This window comes from Agelaius phoeniceus, chromosome 3, assembly GCF_051311805.1.
Source record: "Agelaius phoeniceus isolate bAgePho1 chromosome 3, bAgePho1.hap1, whole genome shotgun sequence".
Classification (NCBI taxonomy): Eukaryota; Metazoa; Chordata; class Aves; order Passeriformes; family Icteridae; genus Agelaius; species Agelaius phoeniceus.
The window spans coordinates 106,545,989-106,566,619 of record NC_135267.1 but is presented as its reverse complement, the minus strand read 5'-3'; the positions used below and the strand labels follow the sequence as shown (position 1 = coordinate 106,566,619).

Here is a 20,631-nt window from a genome sequence, read left to right as displayed (position 1 = left end):
GCGTCTCACTCCTTGCAGGTGTTGTAACAAACAGAGGTAATCTGTGAAAGACTGCTTATTTTGTATCAATTATAATCCAGCCTCTGCAGCTTTAGGGCAGATACAAACCCATTTGGTCTGTGATTGTACTCGCACTGTGGGGGCCTGGCTGTGCCACGTCCGAGGCTGGGGAGGAGCGGCTCCTTGTCGGGCAGGCTCCCTTAGGATGGCCAACAACGTTCACATGGGTGGGCTGCTCAGCCGCCACGATGATGAAGCCACCAGGACCTCCACCTCCGAGGGGCTGGAGGAGGGCGAGGTGGAAGGGGAGACTCTCCTGATCGTGGAGTCCGAGGACCAGGCTTCCGTGGATTTATCGCACGACCAGAGCGGGGACTCCCTGAACAGCGACGAGGGGGAAACGTCCTGGATGGAGGAGATGTCCTATTACTGTGAGAAGTGCCAGAAGTGGATCCCAGCAAGTAAGGCTGTGTGGTGCTGGCCGTGCTGGGTGTTTGTGCTGTCCTGTGTTCTTGTTTCACACCTTGTTGGGCTGCTCCCCGTCCTGCCTCGGTGGGTGATGCCTGCTGGCAGGGGCTGTGTTAGACACTGCAGTCCCAGAGCTGGTGCTCTCCCGAGGAAATCAAACTGTCTTCTTCAATTATTAGAGAACATCAAAGTTCAGAAATGTGCCCACCCTCACAGTTCTTGCAGCTGTTTGGGGGCTTGGGCCAAGCGACCTGACCTCTCTGCTCACTCAGATAGTGACCCTTGCTGTAAAGCTCTGGGGACGAAAAGGACTTTGTGTGTTACTTTTTTCCCCTCTCTGTTGATTTGTCACATCTGTGGAGCATATGGCTAACCCTCAACTTTAATGTTTTCCCAATAATGTGAATTTAAATTCGCTTACAAACATGCCCAGCCTTCAGCAGCCAGCCCTGGGGGGTGTTAGGAGCAAGCTGCAGAATTTGTTGCCTCTCCTCTGGCACAGATATAAGCTGTTAGGAGTGTAACAGACAGTTTTACATTCTAAATTCTGGATTATCTGGTCTGTTATTACACTTTAGAGCCAGATAGTGATAAACACCTTGGCTTTGGTTTTTTTTTGGTTTTTATGTTTGGTGTTGGTTTTTTTTTTTGTTTGATTTGATTCGGAGGTTTGTGGGGTTTGTTTATTTTTTTGTAGTTAGAAATAAGGAACTTTTTAGGTGGCACCTGCCTTGCAGATATGTCAGAGCTGCCCTTTTTGCCTTCTTAGGATTTGCTGAAATTTAGAGTGTAAAAATCTCTTCTCAAGGCATCTCAGTGAATGTTTAGGTGTTAATGTAATGAAACCAGCACCAGACTATTTAATTACTATGTACTAAAGGGAAATATTAATTTGAAATGTATTAATAGAAAAAAGTGAAGCAGAGTTAAAGGTAGCATGAGCTATCTCACGTGGAGCACTTGATTTAACACTCTCACTTGATTTAACACTCAACTTGTTTTATTTTACAAACATGCTCCTCTCTGCAGTTGCTGTGGAACAAATCCAAGGAGCAGAAAAGGCCAGTTGCAAAGCAACGGTAGCCACGTACGAACGTGCAGAGTAAACGAGCTGCCAAAGGGAGATACTGTGCTGTTTCCTAATAATTCAGTTCTAGAGAGTCCACATGGCTCATGTGAAAATGGCCAATGCGCTCAGGCAAATAATCACTTTATTACATTGAATTGCCACCTAGAAATTCTCTTCATTTACCAAGTGTGAGGGGGTTTCCCCCCCAGAAGATGCAGTTGCAACTTGAATTCTGTAATTCAGTATGGAAGCAGGATATCCATATGTTAAAAATTCTAAAATTATACATTAAAAAAGATGACATCCTTGTCGAGAAACATCTTTTGGGTGGGACTTTCCAGAAACACTCTAGTCTTAACAGTGTTTCTCTGTCCTCTGGTGTCATTTTTCAATTGTTCATGTTTATGTAAATTAACTCCTGGTGAGTGTAGAAGCCCTGATTTCTTTTTCCTCTGCTGTAGAAACATGGAATTAAAACCTGTAACTTTGGTTGCATGGGGGTTTACAGGTGGTTCTGTAATTTTTGTTCAGACAAACCTGATCTTGGAAGAAATCCAATTTTCTTTTGCAGCACTTCTTCCTATAAAAGGGCCAAAAGATTGATTTTGACCTTTTCATTTTAGGTCAACTGAGAGAACAGCTCAGCTACCTCAAAGGAGATAACTTTTTCAGATTTACTTGCTCTGATTGCTCAGAAGATGGGAAGGAGCAGTTTGAACGCCTGAGATTAACATGGCAACAAGTAAGTGAAATGTTTGTGCCAGCACAACTGCCGTGGGACTTTCTGAAATTGTTGGTTGTTGTGTACATGCTACCTGGAAAAGGAGGATCAGGTATTGGTAACAAAGGACCATTTGCATGAACTTCAGAAATTAATTAGCTTGAGGATTGCCTGCACATGAGAACTTCAGCATTTGGCAGGGAAATTGAAAGAGAATAATACAAGCCACATTCCTTTTCTTTTTTTTTTTTCCCTTCCCCTTATGTTGCTCATGAATTCATGGCTTCAAGCAGGTTTGGAAAAGCAAAATAAATGCAATTTGGCTTCTAGGCATGAGCAGTTTTTTGTGTCTGAGAAAATGTAAAACTGGTGAGGTGGCAACATAGAAACAGAAAGCTTGCCAGCTCCCTGGGTATAAAGCTCCAACCTGGCTGCCTGTGCACTAGCTGGAATTCACTGTTCCAGTCATTTGCACACCTGAGCAATCAAAATAACATCTGTTTGCATTCTTTGAGCCTGTAATGGTGTGTTGTCCCATAAAATATCACAAGATCAGCTAGGATGGAAGAGACCTTTGAGATCATCAAATCCACCCCATGACCTAACACCACCTTGTCAACCAGACCATGGCACTGAGTGCAGCATTCAGGGTTTCCTTAAACACCTCCAGGGATGGTGACTCCACCAGCACTCTGGGCAGCCCATCCCAATGCCCAGTCACTCTTTTTGTGAGCAATTGCTTCCTAATGTCCAGCCTGAACAGATGATCTGGGGACGTGTCCCATCTGAATCCATGCTGTAGGTGCCAAGTGATGGCACTCAGGATGATCTCTTCCATAACCTTGCCAGGCACTGAGGTCAGGCTGACAGGTCTGGAGCTCCCTGGATCCTCCTTCCAGCCCTTCTTAGGGATGGCTGTCACCCTGGCCAACCTCCAGCCATCAGGTACCCTCTTGGTGAGCCAGGACTGGTGGTAAATGATGGAGAGCAGCTTGGTGAGCTCTTCTGCCAGCTCCTTCAGCATCTAGGATGGATCCCATCTGCTCCCATAGTCTGGTGAGCATCTGAGAGGCTCAGCAGGTCACCAGCTGCTTCCTCCTGAATGACAGGATTGTTATTCTGCTCCCTGTCCCCATCTTCCAGCTCAGGAGGCCACCTGTCCTGAGGACAAGCTGTCAGACTGTTGAAAATATCAGCCTTATTGGCTTTTCCTTGATTCTTACCCATAGGCACTCAGCCTTATTGTCATGTAAGGTAATTTGAGACACTGATTGTAACTCCTGCACTGCTTTCTTGTGGTGGCCAGTGCAGGGAAAAAGGTTAGTTTAGGCAGGGCTCTGTGCTGGCAGACTGGCAGAGTTTCACCAGATTCCAGACTGGGAAAGCAAAGGCTTCTGGCATTGCTCAGGTCTCTCCAGAGTGCCATGGGGAAGGGGCAGACAAAATGAAAATGGGCGAGGAGGAAAGCTGTGACCACCTCCCTGGGCTTCCAGCAGCCAGAGCTGCTGCTGCTTCTGGGTAAGTGGAGTTGAGAGAAATGGTCCAACTAACTTACCTGAAGCAGGAAGAATGGGCACAGTGATTTCTGGATTTTTTTTTTTCAGAGTATGTGGCCTCAACAAATCCATATCTTCAGCCAGTTGAAAAAAGAATTATTTTTGACATCCTGAGACATTGTCCCACGTGACTTTAAAACGCACAAAATCCCAGTTATCAAACTGAGAGGTAGAGATAGGGCGAAGGGGACGTTAAAACTGTCCACGTTTCCTCATTTTGGCATCTTTGACAATGCATCCCAGAAAGCCAAGGTCCACTTTGAGGAGACCCATCTCCCTGAGAAAAGCAGATTTCAGACTCCTCTGAGGGTGAAATGCAAGTTGTTATTGGAAGTAGTGCCAAATCAAGGCTGTGTGATTGTTGAAAGGTGATCCCAGCCTGGCTGACTTTAGTTCTGTTCTAATAAATTCATTGAAATTATTTAAGTAAACATAATTAACAGTTGGTCACCTAGGATTTACTCGAAGGAGATGAGATGTTTTTCAAAGCTGCCCTTTAGTTTGGGTATGTAAAAGGTCAGAGTGAGTGTGGTTGTGAAGTGTGTGAAAGACCATTGTCACAGTGTTTCTGATGTATTGGATAGCAGGATTACTTGTGACTTTCTTTTTATTTATTTGAAAGACTGTTTCCCTACCTCCACATTACATTCAGACCCCAGCTGTACTGTAATTCATTTATACAAGAGCTGCACAATTCTTGTGTCTCAGCACAAACCTGCATAACTAGGCAGCTTGTTATTCCCCTGGGATGGAGAAATCTCTGGAAGAATGTGCATCTAACAATAGAAAGACAAGAACAGGCAGCACAAAACCAGGAAGAAGATGGATTGCAGAAGTTGCCCATGAGTTGTTGCAAAAATAAGATATTTATGAGGGAGCAAAGATCTGTGTGTGTGTGGCATCTGTGGGGGTCTGTTCAGCAGAAAAAGCAGAAGGGATTCACTTGTGTCCAACACTTTCTGTTCCAGGTTGTCATGTTGGCAATGTACAACTTGTCTCTGGAAGGAACGGGCCGGCAGGGGTACTTCAGATGGAAAGAAGACATTTGTGCTTTTATTGAGAAACACTGGACTTTCTTATTAGGGAACAGGTAAAGACATGATGTTTTCCTGAGGGTCTGGTTGGTGAGCCAAAGGAATTAAAGCTTGTTATACAGATGGACAAGAATCCTGGTTAATTTGGTGACATCTCTGTTGAGCCTTACAAGTGATAAAAAGGGAGGATTTAATATCGAAAATGTGAATGCAGTCATGGGGGTACACTTGAGAAAGAAATGCCAATTCTTACTGGGGAAAAACAACCCCAGGAATGTCACACAAAAGGAATACAAATGCATGTATTTTGGATTATTTCTTATCTTCCTTTAGGCAGCATGTGAACCTGCAAAGAATTGAGTTTTTCTAAACAAGTCACAATGGGTGGGCTGATCCTGGTATTGCCAAACTTTAGGGACAGAAATGTGATCCAGCAAATTTCCTTGGCTATAAAACTTGCAAAGGACCAAGTTCTTCAAGAAGAACTGAGCCTCACCTTTTAGATTGTTTCAGATCTTAATGAAATGGCTCTTACGTAGTAGGTGTTAAACAACTGAAACGTTTTTCACACTGTCAGAGTAGGAGCCCCTCTGGTAGAGGGCAGCCTTCATTTTCCAGGTGAACAGCACATTTCTTCTGAGCATGCTGAAGCTGTCAAACCCAAGCCTCACTGTTAATGTGTGTGCTGTGAAGGCAGGGAAGGAACTGACCAATCCTTGGAAGTTGTAGATTTGATTGACTTCACAGCTTCTTTTCTTCCCCAGGGATTTCCTCTGTCGTAAGATCTGGCCTTTTTTCCTAACCAGATTTGGTCTTGGCTTTGCTTTCAGTGCTTGTCTGTGCCTGCTTGCTCTGTTCTCAGAAATGATGTTAGCATTTGTCCTCTCTGGAAGCCACAGAGACCCTGACAGGAGAGCAGCTGGTGGCCCATTGTCCCTCATTCAGGGAACCAATGCCTTCCAGGGTTTGCTGCTGCCTTTTGAGACTTGCCCTGGGAACTGGGCACTCCTTGCTCTGATTAAAATTCAGAGAGTGATTCCTGGCCTCAGACACAGCCTTCCCGCTTGCCTGGACAAGCCACTGAAGGAACAGAGACAGCTGAATCGTGTGTGCAGCAGTACAAACTGTGCAAAGATCTTCCCTGGCATATTGAAGTGCAGTTTATCCAGATTTACTGCAACACTCCAGACTTTGAGCTGCAGCAGCTGGGTTTGATCCCCCACCTTTGGTGTTCAGTCCCTCAAGGTGTGTAAGGGCAGCCCCTGGGCAGCAATGAACACCAACTCAGCCAAGCCTTGGCAAGCACAGAGGTTTCTGCATATGGGGGTGTGCAAAGGCAAGAAGAAATCCTGAGATTCTGGACAACTCTGCTCCATGAGCCTGACTCTCCAGAGTCCAAGGGAGTACCTCAGTTATTGGCTACAAGGGCAATTCTTCAGTATTTCTTCTCACCTCTTCTCTAAGTGACGTCTTAGTTAGCCCTGTCCCCAGATCCCAAAGGAACTAAAAATGCTCAGGGACCCAATAAGAGTGCACTGCCCAGCAGAGGGAAAGGCTTAAATGCAGCTCCCTGCCTCCAAGGGGCCATAAAAGTGCTTCAGGAGTAGTTCAGTGATTGTGTGTCAGTGCCTCTGGCAGAAACACTCTGTCCAGGATGGAAGCACAGCTGGTGAGTGGGGACCTAAGCGTTGTTTTCTTCTCTCCCACCACAGGAAAAAGACCTCAACATGGTGGAGCACAGTTGCTGGCTGTCTCTCTGTGGGGAGCCCCTTGTTTTTCCGCTCGGGGGCACAGGAATTTGGAGAACCAGGATGGTGGAAGCTGGTTCATAACAAGCCCCCAACACTGAAGCCTGAAGGAGAGAAGCTGTCAGCATCTGCACTGAAGGCAAAAGGTAACTCTGTCCCCAGTAGTGTGTAGATTCCTTGCTGGGCCAGAGCTGAGAGATGTGAGTAAAGTTCAGTTTAAACCAGTTTGTGTGCGTGGACAGCTCCTTAGTTTTGTTCTGCTGTAATGGTTGACTGAAGAGAACTATGGGGCATATACTGTAGTGAGGGGTCTGTTATATTTTATTACTTTTTTCCATTGTGCTGACTTACGGGGTTTTGAGGCTTGTGCAGAGTGGTTTTCTTTGGGTTATTTTAGCTGAAATCCACAATTTCCCCACTTCTCTTCACCCTGGGGAATGTCTTTTATCTTTTGTCACTAGATGCAAATTCTCCTCTGTGCGGAGGAACAAAATTTGGGCTTTAACGAGGCTTTAGTCATACACTGGCTTAATGCTATGTGTCCCAGAGTGAATTTCTTGGTCACTTTGAAAACCCCATCTTTTAAGCTCAGTAGTCAGTGTGATTTTGACTGCACAGTGTGAATCCAGTGACTGCAAGAGCTCAGAATAAGCAAACTCCTTCTGCAGCAGCTTCCAAGCCCCCGCTGGATCCCATCATTACCGTGGAAGGCCTTCGGAAGCGCGTGAGCCGCAATCCAGTGGAGTCGGCCATGGAGCTGAAGGAGAAGAGGTCCCGCACTCAGGAAGCCAAGGACATTCGGAGAGCCCAGAAGGAGGCAGCCGGCTTCCTGGACCGCAGCACCTCCTCCACGCCCGTCAAGTTCAGCAGCCGCTGCCGCCGGCCCGACATCGTGCTGGAGAAGGGAGAGGTCATCGACTTCTCCTCGCTGAGCTCGTCCGACCGCACGCCTCTGACCAGCCCCTCGCCCTCCCCGTCCCTGGACTTCTCGGCTCCCGGCACGCCCGCCTCCCACTCGGCCACCCCCAGCCTGCTCTCGGAGGCGGATCTCATCCCCGACGTCATGCCGCCACAGGCGCTCTTCCATGGTAAGAGCCACCATGGGCTTCCTTCAGTGATGAACTGTGTGTGCTTTTCTAGGAATGTATTGTAAAAAGGAAGCTCCCAGTGCGGTGCAGGATCCTCTCAGGATGAGATGGGAAGTAACTGGCAATATTCTGTCTTAGTTGAGAGTGAGAATTAACTGGTTTTCTGTTGCAGCCTGGATAGCTGCTAGCATAGTCCACTTGTGGTGTTACATTTTAGTTAAATGGTTTGCTCTGTCTCACCCCTCGAAAATGTACGGTTTATTCCAAGGCTGTGATCCTCCCCTGCAGTATCATGTATCTGTAATCCCCTTGGCCCAAGCCTTATTCTGTGCCCACTTTGAATCTCCCTGTTAAACTGTGTGAAGGAGATGAGAAGCCTCTTAGCCCTTTGCTCTCTCTTGGCCCCTTTTCCTCCTAGGCTCTCCCTCCCCCTTTCCCCCTTTTCCCTCAGAAACCATGCTGCTCCCAGCGGTGGGACCCCCAATAAACCCTCATCTAATTAGCACCCTCAGAAGCTGTGTGGAGTCTCCTTGCCTGCCTGCTGCTACCAGCAAACATACAGCTTAGGGAGCACCCCCCCCAACGAACTGCATCAGTTTTCCATAGTTTTATCACCAGTTTCTAAGGCCAGAAGAAACCCCCATTGTTGTTTTCTGAGAGATCCTGAAAAAACAGTGGGTAGTCTTCACACAGCAACTGCTGGACCTCTCAGGATAAGCATTTCACTGCAACACAGATAATACTGTTATCTGTAGCAAGTCTAGTTTTGTCTCAATTGTTTTTCGTGGGAGAAATTTTATTCCCATGGTAATATCCCAGTATTTTATAAGTTTGATTGAGCTGATTAATGGATGCTAAATTTCAGTGAGATTGCAGAGCAGTGATACAGGCTGAATTCGCTCAGTTCCTTAAGGAGCCAAGTCTTCTGGGTGACAGGAAGAATAGTGAGGGTGTGCTAACTGAAGATACAGCTCACCAACTTGACTTTTTCATTTCCCAGCTTTGGGAAGTTTCAGCAGCTTAACGTTCCTCAAACAACATGTGCTTGCAGCTCAGGAGGGGCACTATTTCCAGGTGCCAAACTACAAGACACTTTAGGAGCAGGATTGATTCTGTGTCCTGAAATTGGACTCTTTTCAGCATCTCCCATCCAAAATCAGGAGATCTGGTAGTACACAGAAAATGAAATGTGTTGGGTAAACCCACATTATTGTTCCTTACCAGGAAAATGCTGTGATAACCATTTTTTAAATGAGACTTTGATGTTTAAATTATTTTTTCATTCCCTCAAATTATTTTGCTCTGTTCCACAGATGATGAGGAGATGGAAGGAGATGGAGTCATAGACCCTGGAATAGAGTATGTGCCCCCTCCCAGTGGGACAGCTGGTGCTGGCACCATGATAACAAGCAGGAAAAAAGTGAAGACAGCTGAGCAGATCAAGCAAGAGGTGGAGAGTGAAGAAGAAAAAACAGAACGGATGGAAGGTGACAGTGAAGATCCTGAAGAGTCAAACACACCCTTGCAGGTGAGAGGACGAGACAAGGGGAAGTCACAGCTGGAGAAGGATGCCAAACCCAGAGTTCCCAAGCACACCTCAGTTAGCATCTATGAGGAGAAGCTGCTGCTGAAGAGACTGGAAGCCTGTCCCAATGCTTTGAGCATGACCCCAGAGGCCCGGAGGCTGAGGCGCAAGCTGCTGGTCAGGCAGGCCAAGAGGGAGAGAGGGCTCCCACTCTTTGACCTGGACCAGGTTGTGAATGCTGCACTGCTCCTGGTTGATGGGATTTATGGAGCCAAAGAAGGTGGTGTCTCCAGGTCCCCAGTAGGGCAAGCAACATATAGAACTACTAGCCAGGACTTCAGGATCTTGGACAGATACCAGGTGGGTGTTCCCAAATCTAAGTTAGCTTTTGGCACTGGTTATTGTAAAGCTTTTGCTGCAGCCAGCAGTGTCACGTTGAGGTTATCTGACCCCTAGAGTGAAAAGGATCACGTGAACAAGACTCATTTTGGCTTGGGGCTGTGTCCCCACCAATGCTCTCCTAAGTCCCTTTCTTCTTGGGACATGCTGGTTCAGCACTGCTATCTGTCAGTGTCAGCACCACAAATGTCACTGTGTTTGTACTCCAGCCCTGCCCAAATGCTGGTGCTGGAGGCCTGGAAGTACCCAGACAGGTGGGTGCTCTTCCATGTGTGTAGGAGGGGGATGACCTGCAGCACTTTTAGTTTGGGTTCCAAATCTGGGAGTGCTCAGCAGAGTCCAGAGGTGGCACCACCGTGCTCCATCCACCCTGTCACACTGAGAGGCCCTTACTGTCCCTCCATGTGTTCAGTCTCTGCCTGACATGTCTGCAATTGTTGTGCGTTTGTTGTGCATGCAGACGATGCTGCCCGCCACGAAGGGATACCGCCAGCAGACAAGCAAGTTCCTGTACCGCCTGGTAGGCTCGGAGGACCTGCTGGCAGACCACAGTATTGTCAGCCCTTACACCTCCCGTGTCCTTAAGCCTTACATCAGGTACAGAGGGTCTGAGCTTGCTCTTGGCTTGTGCACCGCCAGCCCACGGAGAGGACACCTTTCTTGGGCAGTGCTCCTCACTCCTCCTCAAAGTACAACCCAGTGCACCATGGTAACCCTGGAGGGATAGTGTTGGATTTAGCTGAGTAGTGAAACGGATTGCATTGGGAAGGGGAATCTCCAAGAGGGGGCAAGGGCAGAGAGGGTGTTGCTGTAGCCATTTAAAGCAAGTTGCACCCGCTCTTGGGTCAGAGCTGTGATTTCCTTGCTCATGCTGTAAGGAAAGACTGGCTGGACATGCTGTGGGTCTGGAAAGCGTCCTGGCCTCTAGCACAAGGGTGTTTTGGCTGAGCCTGGGGCTGCTTCCCCATGTGAATGGAAGACTGTTCTTTATTTTCCTAAAGTTGAGCATGTCAGAAGATATTTCATGGGCAGTACCCATTTAGCTGCAGTGGCAGTTCTTGTTGCTCACTTGCTTTTTCTGTTTCCTTTTCACTTTCCTGGCAGACGTGATTATGAGACAAAGCCTCCAAAACTCAGGCTGCTGGCAGAAATCCGGGCAAATCCACACAGGAATGATCTCAACTGGAAGGCTGAGCCAGAAGCACCCATTGATTACTGCTATGTTCGCCCTAATCACATCCCCACTATAAACTCCATGTGTCACGAATTCTTCTGGCCTGGTAAGATTCCTCCAGTGCTTGGGTTTCCAAGAAAGAAGTGGTATTGTTCAGAAAAAAAAAAATGTTCTTGAGCCAAATTTTATTTCAGTTGGTGTCTGGCTGGTTCTTAGAAACCCATTATCTGATGTTACAGGAATGTATTTGAGGTGGAGGCGTGGATTTGGTGTCTTTGTCTCTTGAGATCGCATAGAACTGGGCAATTAGGCCCTAATTAGCACAGCACTTAGAAAAATAGGTGCTAATAGGAGTAGTAGGTAGGTTAGTAGTTACCTAAACTTAAGCATCCAGTGAAATATTTTGCAAGAATCAGGGGTTGAAATCAACAGTTTTATACCAGAGATTACTGTTCATTACCTTTGTGAGAAGGTTTCTTCCTAGCAGCCGTAAGCTGCATATGTCAGAGTGAAAGTTGGGAAGTCGTATGAGGAGTGGCTGAGGTCACTCGGTCTGTTCAGCCTGGGGAGGAGGAGACTGAGGGGAGACCTCATCGTGGGCTGCAGCTCCCTCAGGAGGGGGAGCAGAGGGGCAGGCACCAATCTCTCCTCTGTGATGACAGGACCCAATAGAATGGCTCTGAAGCTGTGTTAGGGGAGGTTTGGGTTGGGAATTAGGAAAAGGTTCTTCTCCCAGAAGATGGTTGGGCACTGGAACAGGCTTCCCAGGGCAGTGGTTGCAGCTCCAAGCCTGCTCCAGAGGAGTCTGGACAACACTCTCGGGCACATGGTGTGATTCTTGCAGCTGTCCTGTGCAGGGCCAGGAGCTGAGCTCTGATCCTTGAGGGTCCCTTCCAACTCAGCTTATTCTGTGATTCAGTGAATTGCTTTTACAGCTGTAGGCTCTACTGTGATGTCATTTATTTCTTCAAGCCTCCGTGGGAAGGTTAGGTTTGTGTTTTTCTGTGTCCTTTCTGGAACTGCAGGTTCTTTGGGGACAATGGCCACCCTTTCTGGGGGCGGTTACGAGGCTGCACTCTTTAGTTGTTCTGAAATAATAACAGGGATGTTCATCTGCTGCATGCATCAGCTTCTGATCAGCAAACAACGCAGCAGACTAATTTAGAAAAGGCCAGTGCAAACAGTACACACCTTTATTCCAGGTAATTGCTGGCTTTGTGTTTTGATTTGCTGGTGGTGATTCAACAGGGCTGTAGTTCAGCAGTGCCCATGTGCCCCAGTCAGGAAGGGAGCTCTTTTTGCTTCTCATTATGCAAATTGCGCAGTGTGGGGGGAAACAACCTGGCACACCTTTCCTTTCACGAGCTGTTTGAGAGCTTGTGAGACACACTTGCAATCCCAGCAGAGGCTGAACCGCTTTGTCATAGTCATAGTCTCTCCTCTCCTGATAATGCATTTGAAGTTCTGGCCAAGTTGGGTTGCACCTTCATTAAGTTCTTCAGGACTCACCCTGTTTTATTTAACATAAGGAGCATGGGTGTGTTCCACCCAACTGTGAACTGTTCATCATTAAATCAGAAAGCTGACACTCCTGTCAAGTCTCCAAACAGGAATCCAAATCTTTTCCATGGTGAAAAAATTCTGATGCTGGGATATGATTGTTGCACCTTGGTTCCGTTTAGCAGGAGAGGGAAGTGATGCAGAACATAAAGCCTGGATGCAAAGGGTTTAGCTGGTACAGCTTGGGGGTGGGAGGCAGGGATATGCAACTGGGTAAGCATCATTAAGCCAGCACTTAGTTCTTTTATGCCTCCAAATCCTTCCTTTCAGAGCTGTTCTTGCCTCTCCCAAGGCAGAACTAGGTTTCCAGGTAGAGAGATTGCCAGGTGTTGTTTGTCTCAGTGCCTTGGTGCCCTAACGGGAAACCTCTCCCTGGCAGGGAGTGTCTCCAGTGGTGAACCATCCTGAGCTAAGCATCTCCCTACAGGAGAAACTGCACCCCTGCAGAGGCACCTGGGGCAGTGAGTGTTCTGTCCAGACACGCTGCAAGGCACTCCACAGGCAGGGCAGCCTTGCCTTAATTAACACAGCTCCCTATTGCCAATCGATCCCTCCCACGTCTCGCTCCACCCAGCCTACTCTGGAGCAAGAAAATAACTCACCCACTTCTCTGTGCCTGGTGCCTTCTGAAGTCTTGTCTCTCACCAAGAGGGATTGCTGGAAAACACACTCTGCTGTTTTGTTACCCTGTGTTCCAAATACATTGCAATTGCCAACTTGAGGCTGAAGCAAACGTTTCTGGCACATGTCCTCTGTGTCTTGCATCTCATTTTGGGTCTGTCCACACAAATTATCGAGCAGTCAGTCTTCAGTGCCTCGAGCTGCACTGCTTGGTGTGCTGAAGGCTGTGTGGATACTCTAGGACTGCAGCAGCAGGGTGATAAGGCAAGGTAACAAACTCACAGTCTCTTTCTGTGTCCAGCCTCTGACTCACAGAAGCACCACTGCCTGAGAGGCTACTTCATCCCCAGATAAGAGAATTTGCATGCTAAAAGCAAGTGTTTTGATAGCGTTGGAAGCTGTGGTCAGGCTCACAGTGCAGCCCCACAACCAGCTGAGTGTGCACAAGAGACAGCAGTAAGAGCTGCAGGGTGGAGGAAAAAGACAGAAACCATAGCAGGCAATGCTAGCAAAGCTGAAGCTCAGTTTCATGCGTGCTGCTTCTGAAGAGAGTTAAGTTTCAGTTTCATCCTTGAGTCATTTGAAAGGAAATCAGCTTTGTTAGTATTTCCATGCAAGCTTCCCTGCTAAGCAGATACTGTTTTGTCTGTTTTGTTGTATCATTTTTTCCCCTTGCATGCTTACCAGAGCAGGCAGCTGGTTTTCCCAAGGCAGGGTTCATCCCCTGCACTCGGGGTGTCCTGACCCCTGGGATTTCCCAAAATGTGGGAAATTTGGCTGCATCATTTGTAGTAACAGAGGACTGCTCTAGCAGGGACCTTGGACTACTCTGTGTTGCTGTGGTCTCTTGCTATCACAAATTTGAAATAAAGGCAAAAAGAAGAGATCAAGTGTTTCTAAAAAGCCTTAAACTCCTGGATTTGAACCAAACTTTTCTTTTGGTTTGCAGTGCTTCCAACTGCTGTTTCTCTCTTTCTCCCTAGGAATTGATTTGTCAGAGTGCCTGCAGTATCCAGACTTCAGTGTTGTTGTCCTCTACAAGAAAGTTATCATTGCCTTTGGCTTTATGGTGCCAGATGTGAAGTACAATGAAGCTTACATCTCTTTTCTCTTGGTGCACCCTGAGTGGAGAAGAGCTGGGATTGCAACCTTTATGATTTACCATCTTATCCAGGTAATGAAATGAAATCATCCCGTGAATCTGCCAAAGAACTAGCTCTCATTTCTTCCTTGTGTGCACACCTGCAGATATTGGAGAGTAAGAGCCCTTTTTGTGAGTGTTTATGGGAGGGAATAGCTCCTGCTTTGGAAGTCAAAATGCGTTTAGGAAAACAGCCATCCTGGTCATGTCCTCAGCATTAGAGGGATGCTGCACACTTCAGCTGTCTTGGGGTTAGCTCTGTGTTCTTCAGTGCTCAGTGCTTTGTGTACAAGGGATACTGTGAATGGGGGTTTAGGGAGGAAATGAGGTGAGAGTGGGCAGGGTCAATTAGAGTTATTGCAGCTTTCTTGACTCCACCTGGAGGTTTATTCCATGCATTAAATCACTTACTGATCTCAATCACTCACTTTCACTCTTATCCTCTGGTTCAAATACAGCTGAGTTAATGATGGAGTGTTTGCAACCTCATTGTTTAAAATGGGCCTTGTTCCACAGGGATACTTGGGAAATTAATCTCAGCTGACTAAACGGGTGATACTAAAGGAGTTAAACTTCATTAAATCTCTGAATGAATACTGTTATCCAACTGGTCCTAATTCCACTGACTTTCTTGAATTAAATTGCAGGAAAGGCAGCTTAACTGTGAGTAAAGATGAGTAAGATATGTTTTTTACAGAGCCCAACTCCACAGTTTTACCACTCCCTGAACTCTCTTGGCAGAGCTGCTGATGGGAAACATTGTAGTCAAGATGAGCTTCACTAACAAAAACTCACCATTGAAACTGTTTTTTCCTCTTTCTTACTTGGCTAAAGCAAAGTAGGGAGTGCTGGCAGGGCCTTGGGGAAAGTGATCCCTGGTTTGGAAAAGCACTTTGTGCTCCTGGGCTGCCCGAGGGTAACTCTGCTACCTGCACAGCTCTCTGCAGTGCTGACACAGGCCTCTCATCAATATTCTTTAAACTCACCCTTTGCATCTCCCAGGCAGCTCTGTGTCAAGTGTTGAAGGAAATTGCCCTCAGCTCAGTGTGTTGATGTGAGATGTCAACACCCAGTGGGAACAGGAGCCAAGGTTTGTAGGGATCCAGCAGGTGGACTCTCAGAGACTTCCCTCTCCAGCAGAGTGGGATGCTGGAGTTGGCAAGTCAGCCACAGAAAATGCTCACACCTTTCTGTAGGATGTATCACATCAATTAACCTAATCCTGCTTGCATGAAGTTCCCTGTTGAGAAAAGCCAGGCAGATTTGAGAGATCTGAGTCTGATTAGGCACGCTAGCAATGAGAGATCAGCACTGTATGTTTGGCTCACATGAGGTTTGTTTTGCCATTGCTGCCTTTCTGGCAGTGGCAGAAGGGCTTTAGTCCTGTGGAACAGTGGTGGTTGTGACCTTCTGTTCCTTAGTCTCCAGGTTGTAGGTGCTGCTCTGCAGCCTCCTTGGGCTTGGGGTCTCCTCTCTGTAGCTTGAGACACTTGGATGCTCTGCTTGGATTAAGAGTAGGTTGCTGACTTTGGGATCAGTGTGCTGAATTTGGGGCTGAATTCTTGGGAACAGTATAACTTAACAGGAAAATAGTTTGATGCAAATAGTGGTGGCTGGTTTTGGTGTCAAAATTTATCCTCTCATGCATCTGTCCTAGAGGAATAAACTGCATTTTCTTAATTATCTCATTCAAATTTTCTTTTCCCCAAAACAGCTTCCAATTATTTCTTTTTTTCCTTCCCTCCCTAAATTCCTGAGAGTTTTCCCCTTGAATGTATTATCTTGGAGATTTCCTAGAGGGTATTACTGTTCCTACTTTAGAGTTACCATACACTCAATATACATGGAATGCTATTAAATCACTCGATGAAAGCAGAAAATAAATTATTTCAGCATCTTAATCAGAGTGTTGCTGGTTACAATAATTTAGGATCTTCAAGGTAACTTCAGCCATGCTATTATTTGCTGTCTGAACTGAATTTCTTGCCTTCTCAGGAGGCGAGTGCTGTGCCCTGAAGGATGGGAGAGGAGCTGGGTGGGATAGGCAGGAATTCCAGCGTGACAGCACAGAGGTGCTCAGGCAGTCCCAGAGAGCTCAGCTCTGTTTGCTGACAGGGAGGAGTGCAGAGCCTGATCCTCTGGCATGTTTTGTCTTTTCTTCAGGCCATTGTATTTGAGATCAGGGCTGTACACCAAGATTATTTTTAATTAACAATTACTGTAGTAATTTACAATGGGCAGATGACAAATTACAATCCCAAACCTTTCATTGTCAGAGAATCCACGTTTCCCAGAAACAAAGGCTCGGAGGAGCAGCAGCAGCCCTCCCTTTGCTGTTGCTATGTGTGGTAACTCCTGTGACTTTTCTCACATTTCCTCAGTACCTTGGATCCCTGAGCTGATGAGTCTGCTCACCTCCGCATTCCCCCAGAGGCTGTCTCGTTCTCTTGCAGTGATATCTCCTTTTTGTTCCTCTCCCCCTCCCTTGGCAGACCTGCATGGGCAAGGACGTCACCCTTCACGTCTCTGCAAGCAACCCTGCTATGCTGCTCTACCAGAAGTTTGGATTTAAGACCGAGGAGTACATTTTGGATTTTTATGACAAGTATTACCCCTTGGACAGCAAGGAGTGCAAGCACGCCTTCTTCCTCAGGCTGCGGCGCTGAGCTGCGGGAGGGCTCTGGGGAAAAGCCCAATCCATCCAAAAAACTCCCCCAGCTTTTGGTGGAGGATGTTGGCTGCCACAGGAGAGCTGCAACACGCTGGTGTGTTTATCCCTAGGACTTTGGATGTCAGCAGTGAGATGTTGTGTGTGGAGAAATGCAATCCAAAAGGATTGATTCCTGTGCTCCAAGGGGAGAGGCCTGGAAATGCCAACTAGGGTACACTGAAACCACTGGAAAATTGAATTCCTTCCAGGGCATTTTCCTGCCACTGTTACTTTGGAGAGCCTCATTAGCAAACAAAAATACCAAACAAAAAAGTGTTTCTCACTTAAGAGGGGCCCCATGGATTTCAAGTTTTGAAACCTGTCCAAAAAATGTTGCAGGTTGTTTGTCTCTGTTTTTGTTTGTTAGCAAAAAATGAACACCTAACCTTAAACCATTCAGTGTTTCTGTGGTTTGATTGCTTTGTTAGGAACTGTCTTGAGTCTGTGAAGGGACATAAGATATTGGTGCCTGTAGCTGGATGTTAATGTTAGGAAAGTTCTGCATATGCCAGAACCATAGTCCTGGAACCATGTTTCAGGAATACTGAAGGATGTGTGCATTCCTGTTATCCCAAGTGCAAGGCTCAGAGGAGACTCCTTTGTTTTGCCCCTTCCCTGCTGCCTTCCCTTCCCTTGCCCTCCTGGCCCTGTGCTCAGTGTGGTTCTTGTAGCGCGCTGTGTTTTGTGTTCAGGAACGGTGTCGGGTGCGTTTGTGTCTAGGCAAGGCAGGGCACCACAGCTGCCAGATCAGCTCTTTGAATCCTTCCACCTCTCTGTGGTTGTGGGTCTGCAGATCAGCCCTTTGGGCACACCTCTAGCCTCAGAGCAGCCTCACAGGCTCCAGCACCCACCTCCTCCTGCCAGCAGAAACCCAGAGCAAAAGTCAGTGGGGATGTTTGAAATGCTGATTTGTAGAAGCAGTCTGCTCGAAGCTGGGAGCGAGGAGGAGAGGGCAGAGGTGGTCCAGATCTAGTTCTTGGAAGCACCTAGGCTCACCTAGCAAAGAATAAATAGAAATAGCCAAGAATTTAAAAATACAACCTCAAACGCTTTCTCTGGTAGTGGCTCTTGTCCTTTTCCACAATGTAGCAGCTTCTCTCTGCTTGACTTTCAGTGCAGATGAACAGAAAGCTGCACAGACCAAAGGCCGGGCTGGGCATTTTAACTACAGATGACATCCATTGGGATGGTCCTTTTACATCCAGCCCACAGAGCTACACACCAAATGTGACTTCTCTGTCCTTAATCTGCTGTGTGTACCTGCTGGCTACCTGACTATAGCAGTAATTGCCTTAGTGGAGTCTTCATTTTGGTAACAGAAGAGAAAGGGACATAAAGTGTGTTTTAATGTAGCCAGTGTCCATCATCACCAACAAAAAACCAGTGGTAGTGGAAAGGAAAACCAGCCCAGCCAAGGGTTGTGTGCCCGAACATTCATGCACATTTCTGCCTGTTTCATGACTGTGAAAATTTTCAATGTTCTTAATGTTATGAGTTAGCTGGACTTTGAAAGAAAAGAAATATATGTCTTTATGAATGGAATTAAAGCCCTTCCCTTGGAAAAGCTTGTCTGTAGTCATACTGTTTATTAAGGTGTCTCTCCATCATCTTATTTCATTGGAATCTAGCAAACTCCAGTATGGCCATAAGAGGATGTGTGTGGGCAGCTGAGCAAGGCAAGAAACTCATTTCCCTACGGGCACCCCCAGAGAAGGCACACACAGGCAGGCCTTAGCAAGCTCCTCCTTTCCAGACAGAATTAGGAAATGCAAAGTAGTCTTAAGAAGATCATGGTTCTGCATTGTGTTCTCAAAGGTGACCATGAAGATCTTGAGGACCACCTTGCTCTGTGGCTTTGTCCCTCAGGGACTGCCAAGTGACAATGCTGTTATAACAGCCCTGTGTCACCTGCTGAGCTGCAGCCAGCTTCTTTTATCCAGGTCCCTCGTTTAACCGCAGATCCTCAAAGGCAGTGAAGAGATCCTCGGGGTGGGAGCCGTGGCTTTGCAAGGGGTGAGGTTCTTCTAAGGTACGCCGTGAAACAAGCGGACAAACGCTGTTTCCAGCCCTCTGCTTCCCTCTGGTGCCTCGGGAGCCCGGCTGCTGGGTCACCCGAGCTGCGCTTGAGGAGCCAACACCGCGCTGCCCGAGGAGCCAAGCACTGCCTAACAAAGCGCGGCTTTCCCAAGCATAAAGGCGGAACCTCATCCTTTCCTACCGGGGGAGCAAATCCCGAGTGTTTCCCGAGCTCTGATTCGCTGCCACAAGGAAAAGGCTTCCTTTGGTCCGGCTGCGCGGGCGCCCTGAGGGCTCCGTGAGGGCGGCGGGCCCGCCCCGCTCCCGCCCTGCCCCGCGCGCGCAGCCGTTTGAACGGGGCCATGGCGGGCCGGGAGCTGCTGCCCGAGGGGTGGCGGCTCTACTTCCACTCCGTCCGCGCCGCCACCTTCCACAACTGGCCCTTCACCGAGGGCTGCGCCTGCACGCCCGAGCGGGTGAGCGCGGGGCCGGGGCGGCGGGGCCGGGGCGGCGGGAGCGGAGCGGGGCCGGGCGGGCGCTGACGGCCTCCCGTGTGCCCGCAGATGGCGGCGGCGGGCTTCGTGCACAGCCCCAGCGAGAACAGCCCCGACGTGGCGCAGTGCTTCTACTGCCTCAAGGAGCTGGAGGGCTGGGAGCCCGACGACGACCCGCTGTGAGTACCGGGGGAGCCGCTGGCGGCAACCGAGGGGCTCGGCAGGGAGAGCGTGCGGCTCGCTGGGAGCTGCTGCCTCCTCTTTTATTTTCTCTTTCTTTTCGCCTCTTTTCAGGGAGGAGCACAAAAAACACACTGCGGCCTGTGGTTTTCTTTCTCTTCAGAAAGAACCTCCTAACCTGACGGTGCAGGAGTTCCTGAAGCTGGAAAAAATGCGAACGAGAAAGGCACTTGTACGTACACGGCATCTTGGCTTTGAATTGTTCAGCTGGCTTCGTTCCTTACCACAAGGCTTTGTGCAAAGTGCTTTGTTGCATGCAGGCTCGGGCTGCATCAGCCGCTGTTCCCTTTCCTGGTTCTCAGCCATGCTTTATGTGGGATGTATCCTGCTTTCTCCTCGAAGCTGAATGATACTCCACTTAGTGGTAGACAGTAACATCGTATTATTTTTACTCTTTGCAGAAAAAAGAGGTTTCTCAGCAGATGACCAAGGTTGAAGATAGAGCCAAGATCCAGCGCTGTAGTATAAAGAATCTGGCCTAGACTGCTGCAGCTTCATAGTTGCCAGTGACACCTGTCTTGTCCACATGCTATGGCACTGCCCTGTGACTGAATGGCCGTGTTTCCTGAGGCTGCTTCCAGACTGGCTGTCCCTGAGAAGCAGAGGGAATTCTGCTTCACTCCTCCCACTCTGTCTGGGAGGTACCTGGGGTTTGATGCACTGCATACAAAATCTTTTTCTGCAAGGATTCTCCTAATTTTCCTGCTGGTTTTTAAAGGATTATTATTTGTGGGTTTACTTGTTTTCTTTTTTTTTTTTTTTGTAAATCTACCTGTTTAGAGGTATTGCTGTCTTATAGAGATACTGGTAGTTCTGGTGCTAAAACTTGTATTTCTCATAGGAGCTGACATGCATTTCCATATTTGTACTGAATATACCGATGCTTTTAGATACTTTAGGACATAGAAAGGAGAAGGAGTTTAAAAAATTCTTCAGGGATTTAGGATTGTGGCTAATAACATTGAGTTATACCACACCTTAGTGTGCCTGGTATTCTTGTAAACTTCTGTCTGTAGTTGGCTGCTGCCTCGTGTTGATGCATTTATAAATAAAAGTTGAAGGCAGAA

The 20,631-nt window shown here is 47.6% G+C and overlaps 2 protein-coding genes across 4 annotated transcripts; both read left to right on the top strand.

Annotated features, from left to right (window-relative positions):
- Nucleotides 1–205: 205 nt before the first annotated feature.
- KAT14 (lysine acetyltransferase 14) lies at nt 206–17,206 on the top strand. 3 transcript variants are annotated; one of them, XM_054628645.2, is made up of 10 exons: nt 206–461; nt 2,161–2,279; nt 4,783–4,904; nt 6,561–6,742; nt 7,268–7,684; nt 8,998–9,569; nt 10,069–10,205; nt 10,713–10,888; nt 13,947–14,137; nt 16,597–17,206. In XM_054628645.2, exons 1-10 carry the CDS (start codon nt 206–208, stop codon nt 16,768–16,770), a joined length of 2,346 nt encoding a protein of 781 aa, XP_054484620.2. In that variant the 3' UTR covers nt 16,771–17,206. The 3 variants fall into 3 exon arrangements, with proteins under 3 accessions (XP_054484620.2, XP_054484619.2, XP_077032200.1); XM_054628644.2 differs by having other exon boundaries at nt 7,265–7,684; XM_077176085.1 differs by lacking the exons at nt 13,947–14,137; nt 16,597–17,206 and having other exon boundaries at nt 7,265–7,684; nt 10,069–10,317; nt 10,713–10,848.
- Nucleotides 17,207–17,350: 144 nt separating this feature from the next.
- Nucleotides 17,351–20,625, top strand: BIRC5 (baculoviral IAP repeat containing 5). Its single transcript, XM_054628648.2, has 4 exons — nt 17,351–19,306; nt 19,394–19,503; nt 19,619–19,736; nt 19,966–20,625. Exons 1-4 carry the CDS (start codon nt 19,193–19,195, stop codon nt 20,044–20,046), a joined length of 423 nt encoding a protein of 140 aa, XP_054484623.1. The 5' UTR covers nt 17,351–19,192; the 3' UTR covers nt 20,047–20,625.
- The last annotated feature ends 6 nt before the right edge of the window (nt 20,626–20,631 follow it).

Bases quoted from the DNA above. Each gene is read 5' to 3' on its own strand.
- BIRC5 (XM_054628648.2), top strand. From the start codon at position 19,193: ATGGCGGGCCGGGAGCTGCTGCCCGAGGGGTGGCGGCTCTACTTCCAC. The intron at 19,504-19,618 runs GTGAGTACCGGG...GCCTCTTTTCAG, and splicing joins GAGCCCGACGACGACCCGCT to GGAGGAGCACAAAAAACACA. The intron at 19,737-19,965 runs GTACGTACACGG...TACTCTTTGCAG, and splicing joins TGCGAACGAGAAAGGCACTT to AAAAAAGAGGTTTCTCAGCA.
- KAT14 (XM_054628644.2), top strand. From the start codon at position 206: ATGGCCAACAACGTTCACATGGGTGGGCTGCTCAGCCGCCACGATGAT. The intron at 2,280-4,782 runs GTAAGTGAAATG...TTTCTGTTCCAG, and splicing joins TGAGATTAACATGGCAACAA to GTTGTCATGTTGGCAATGTA. The intron at 9,570-10,068 runs GTGGGTGTTCCC...TTGTGCATGCAG, and splicing joins GGATCTTGGACAGATACCAG to ACGATGCTGCCCGCCACGAA.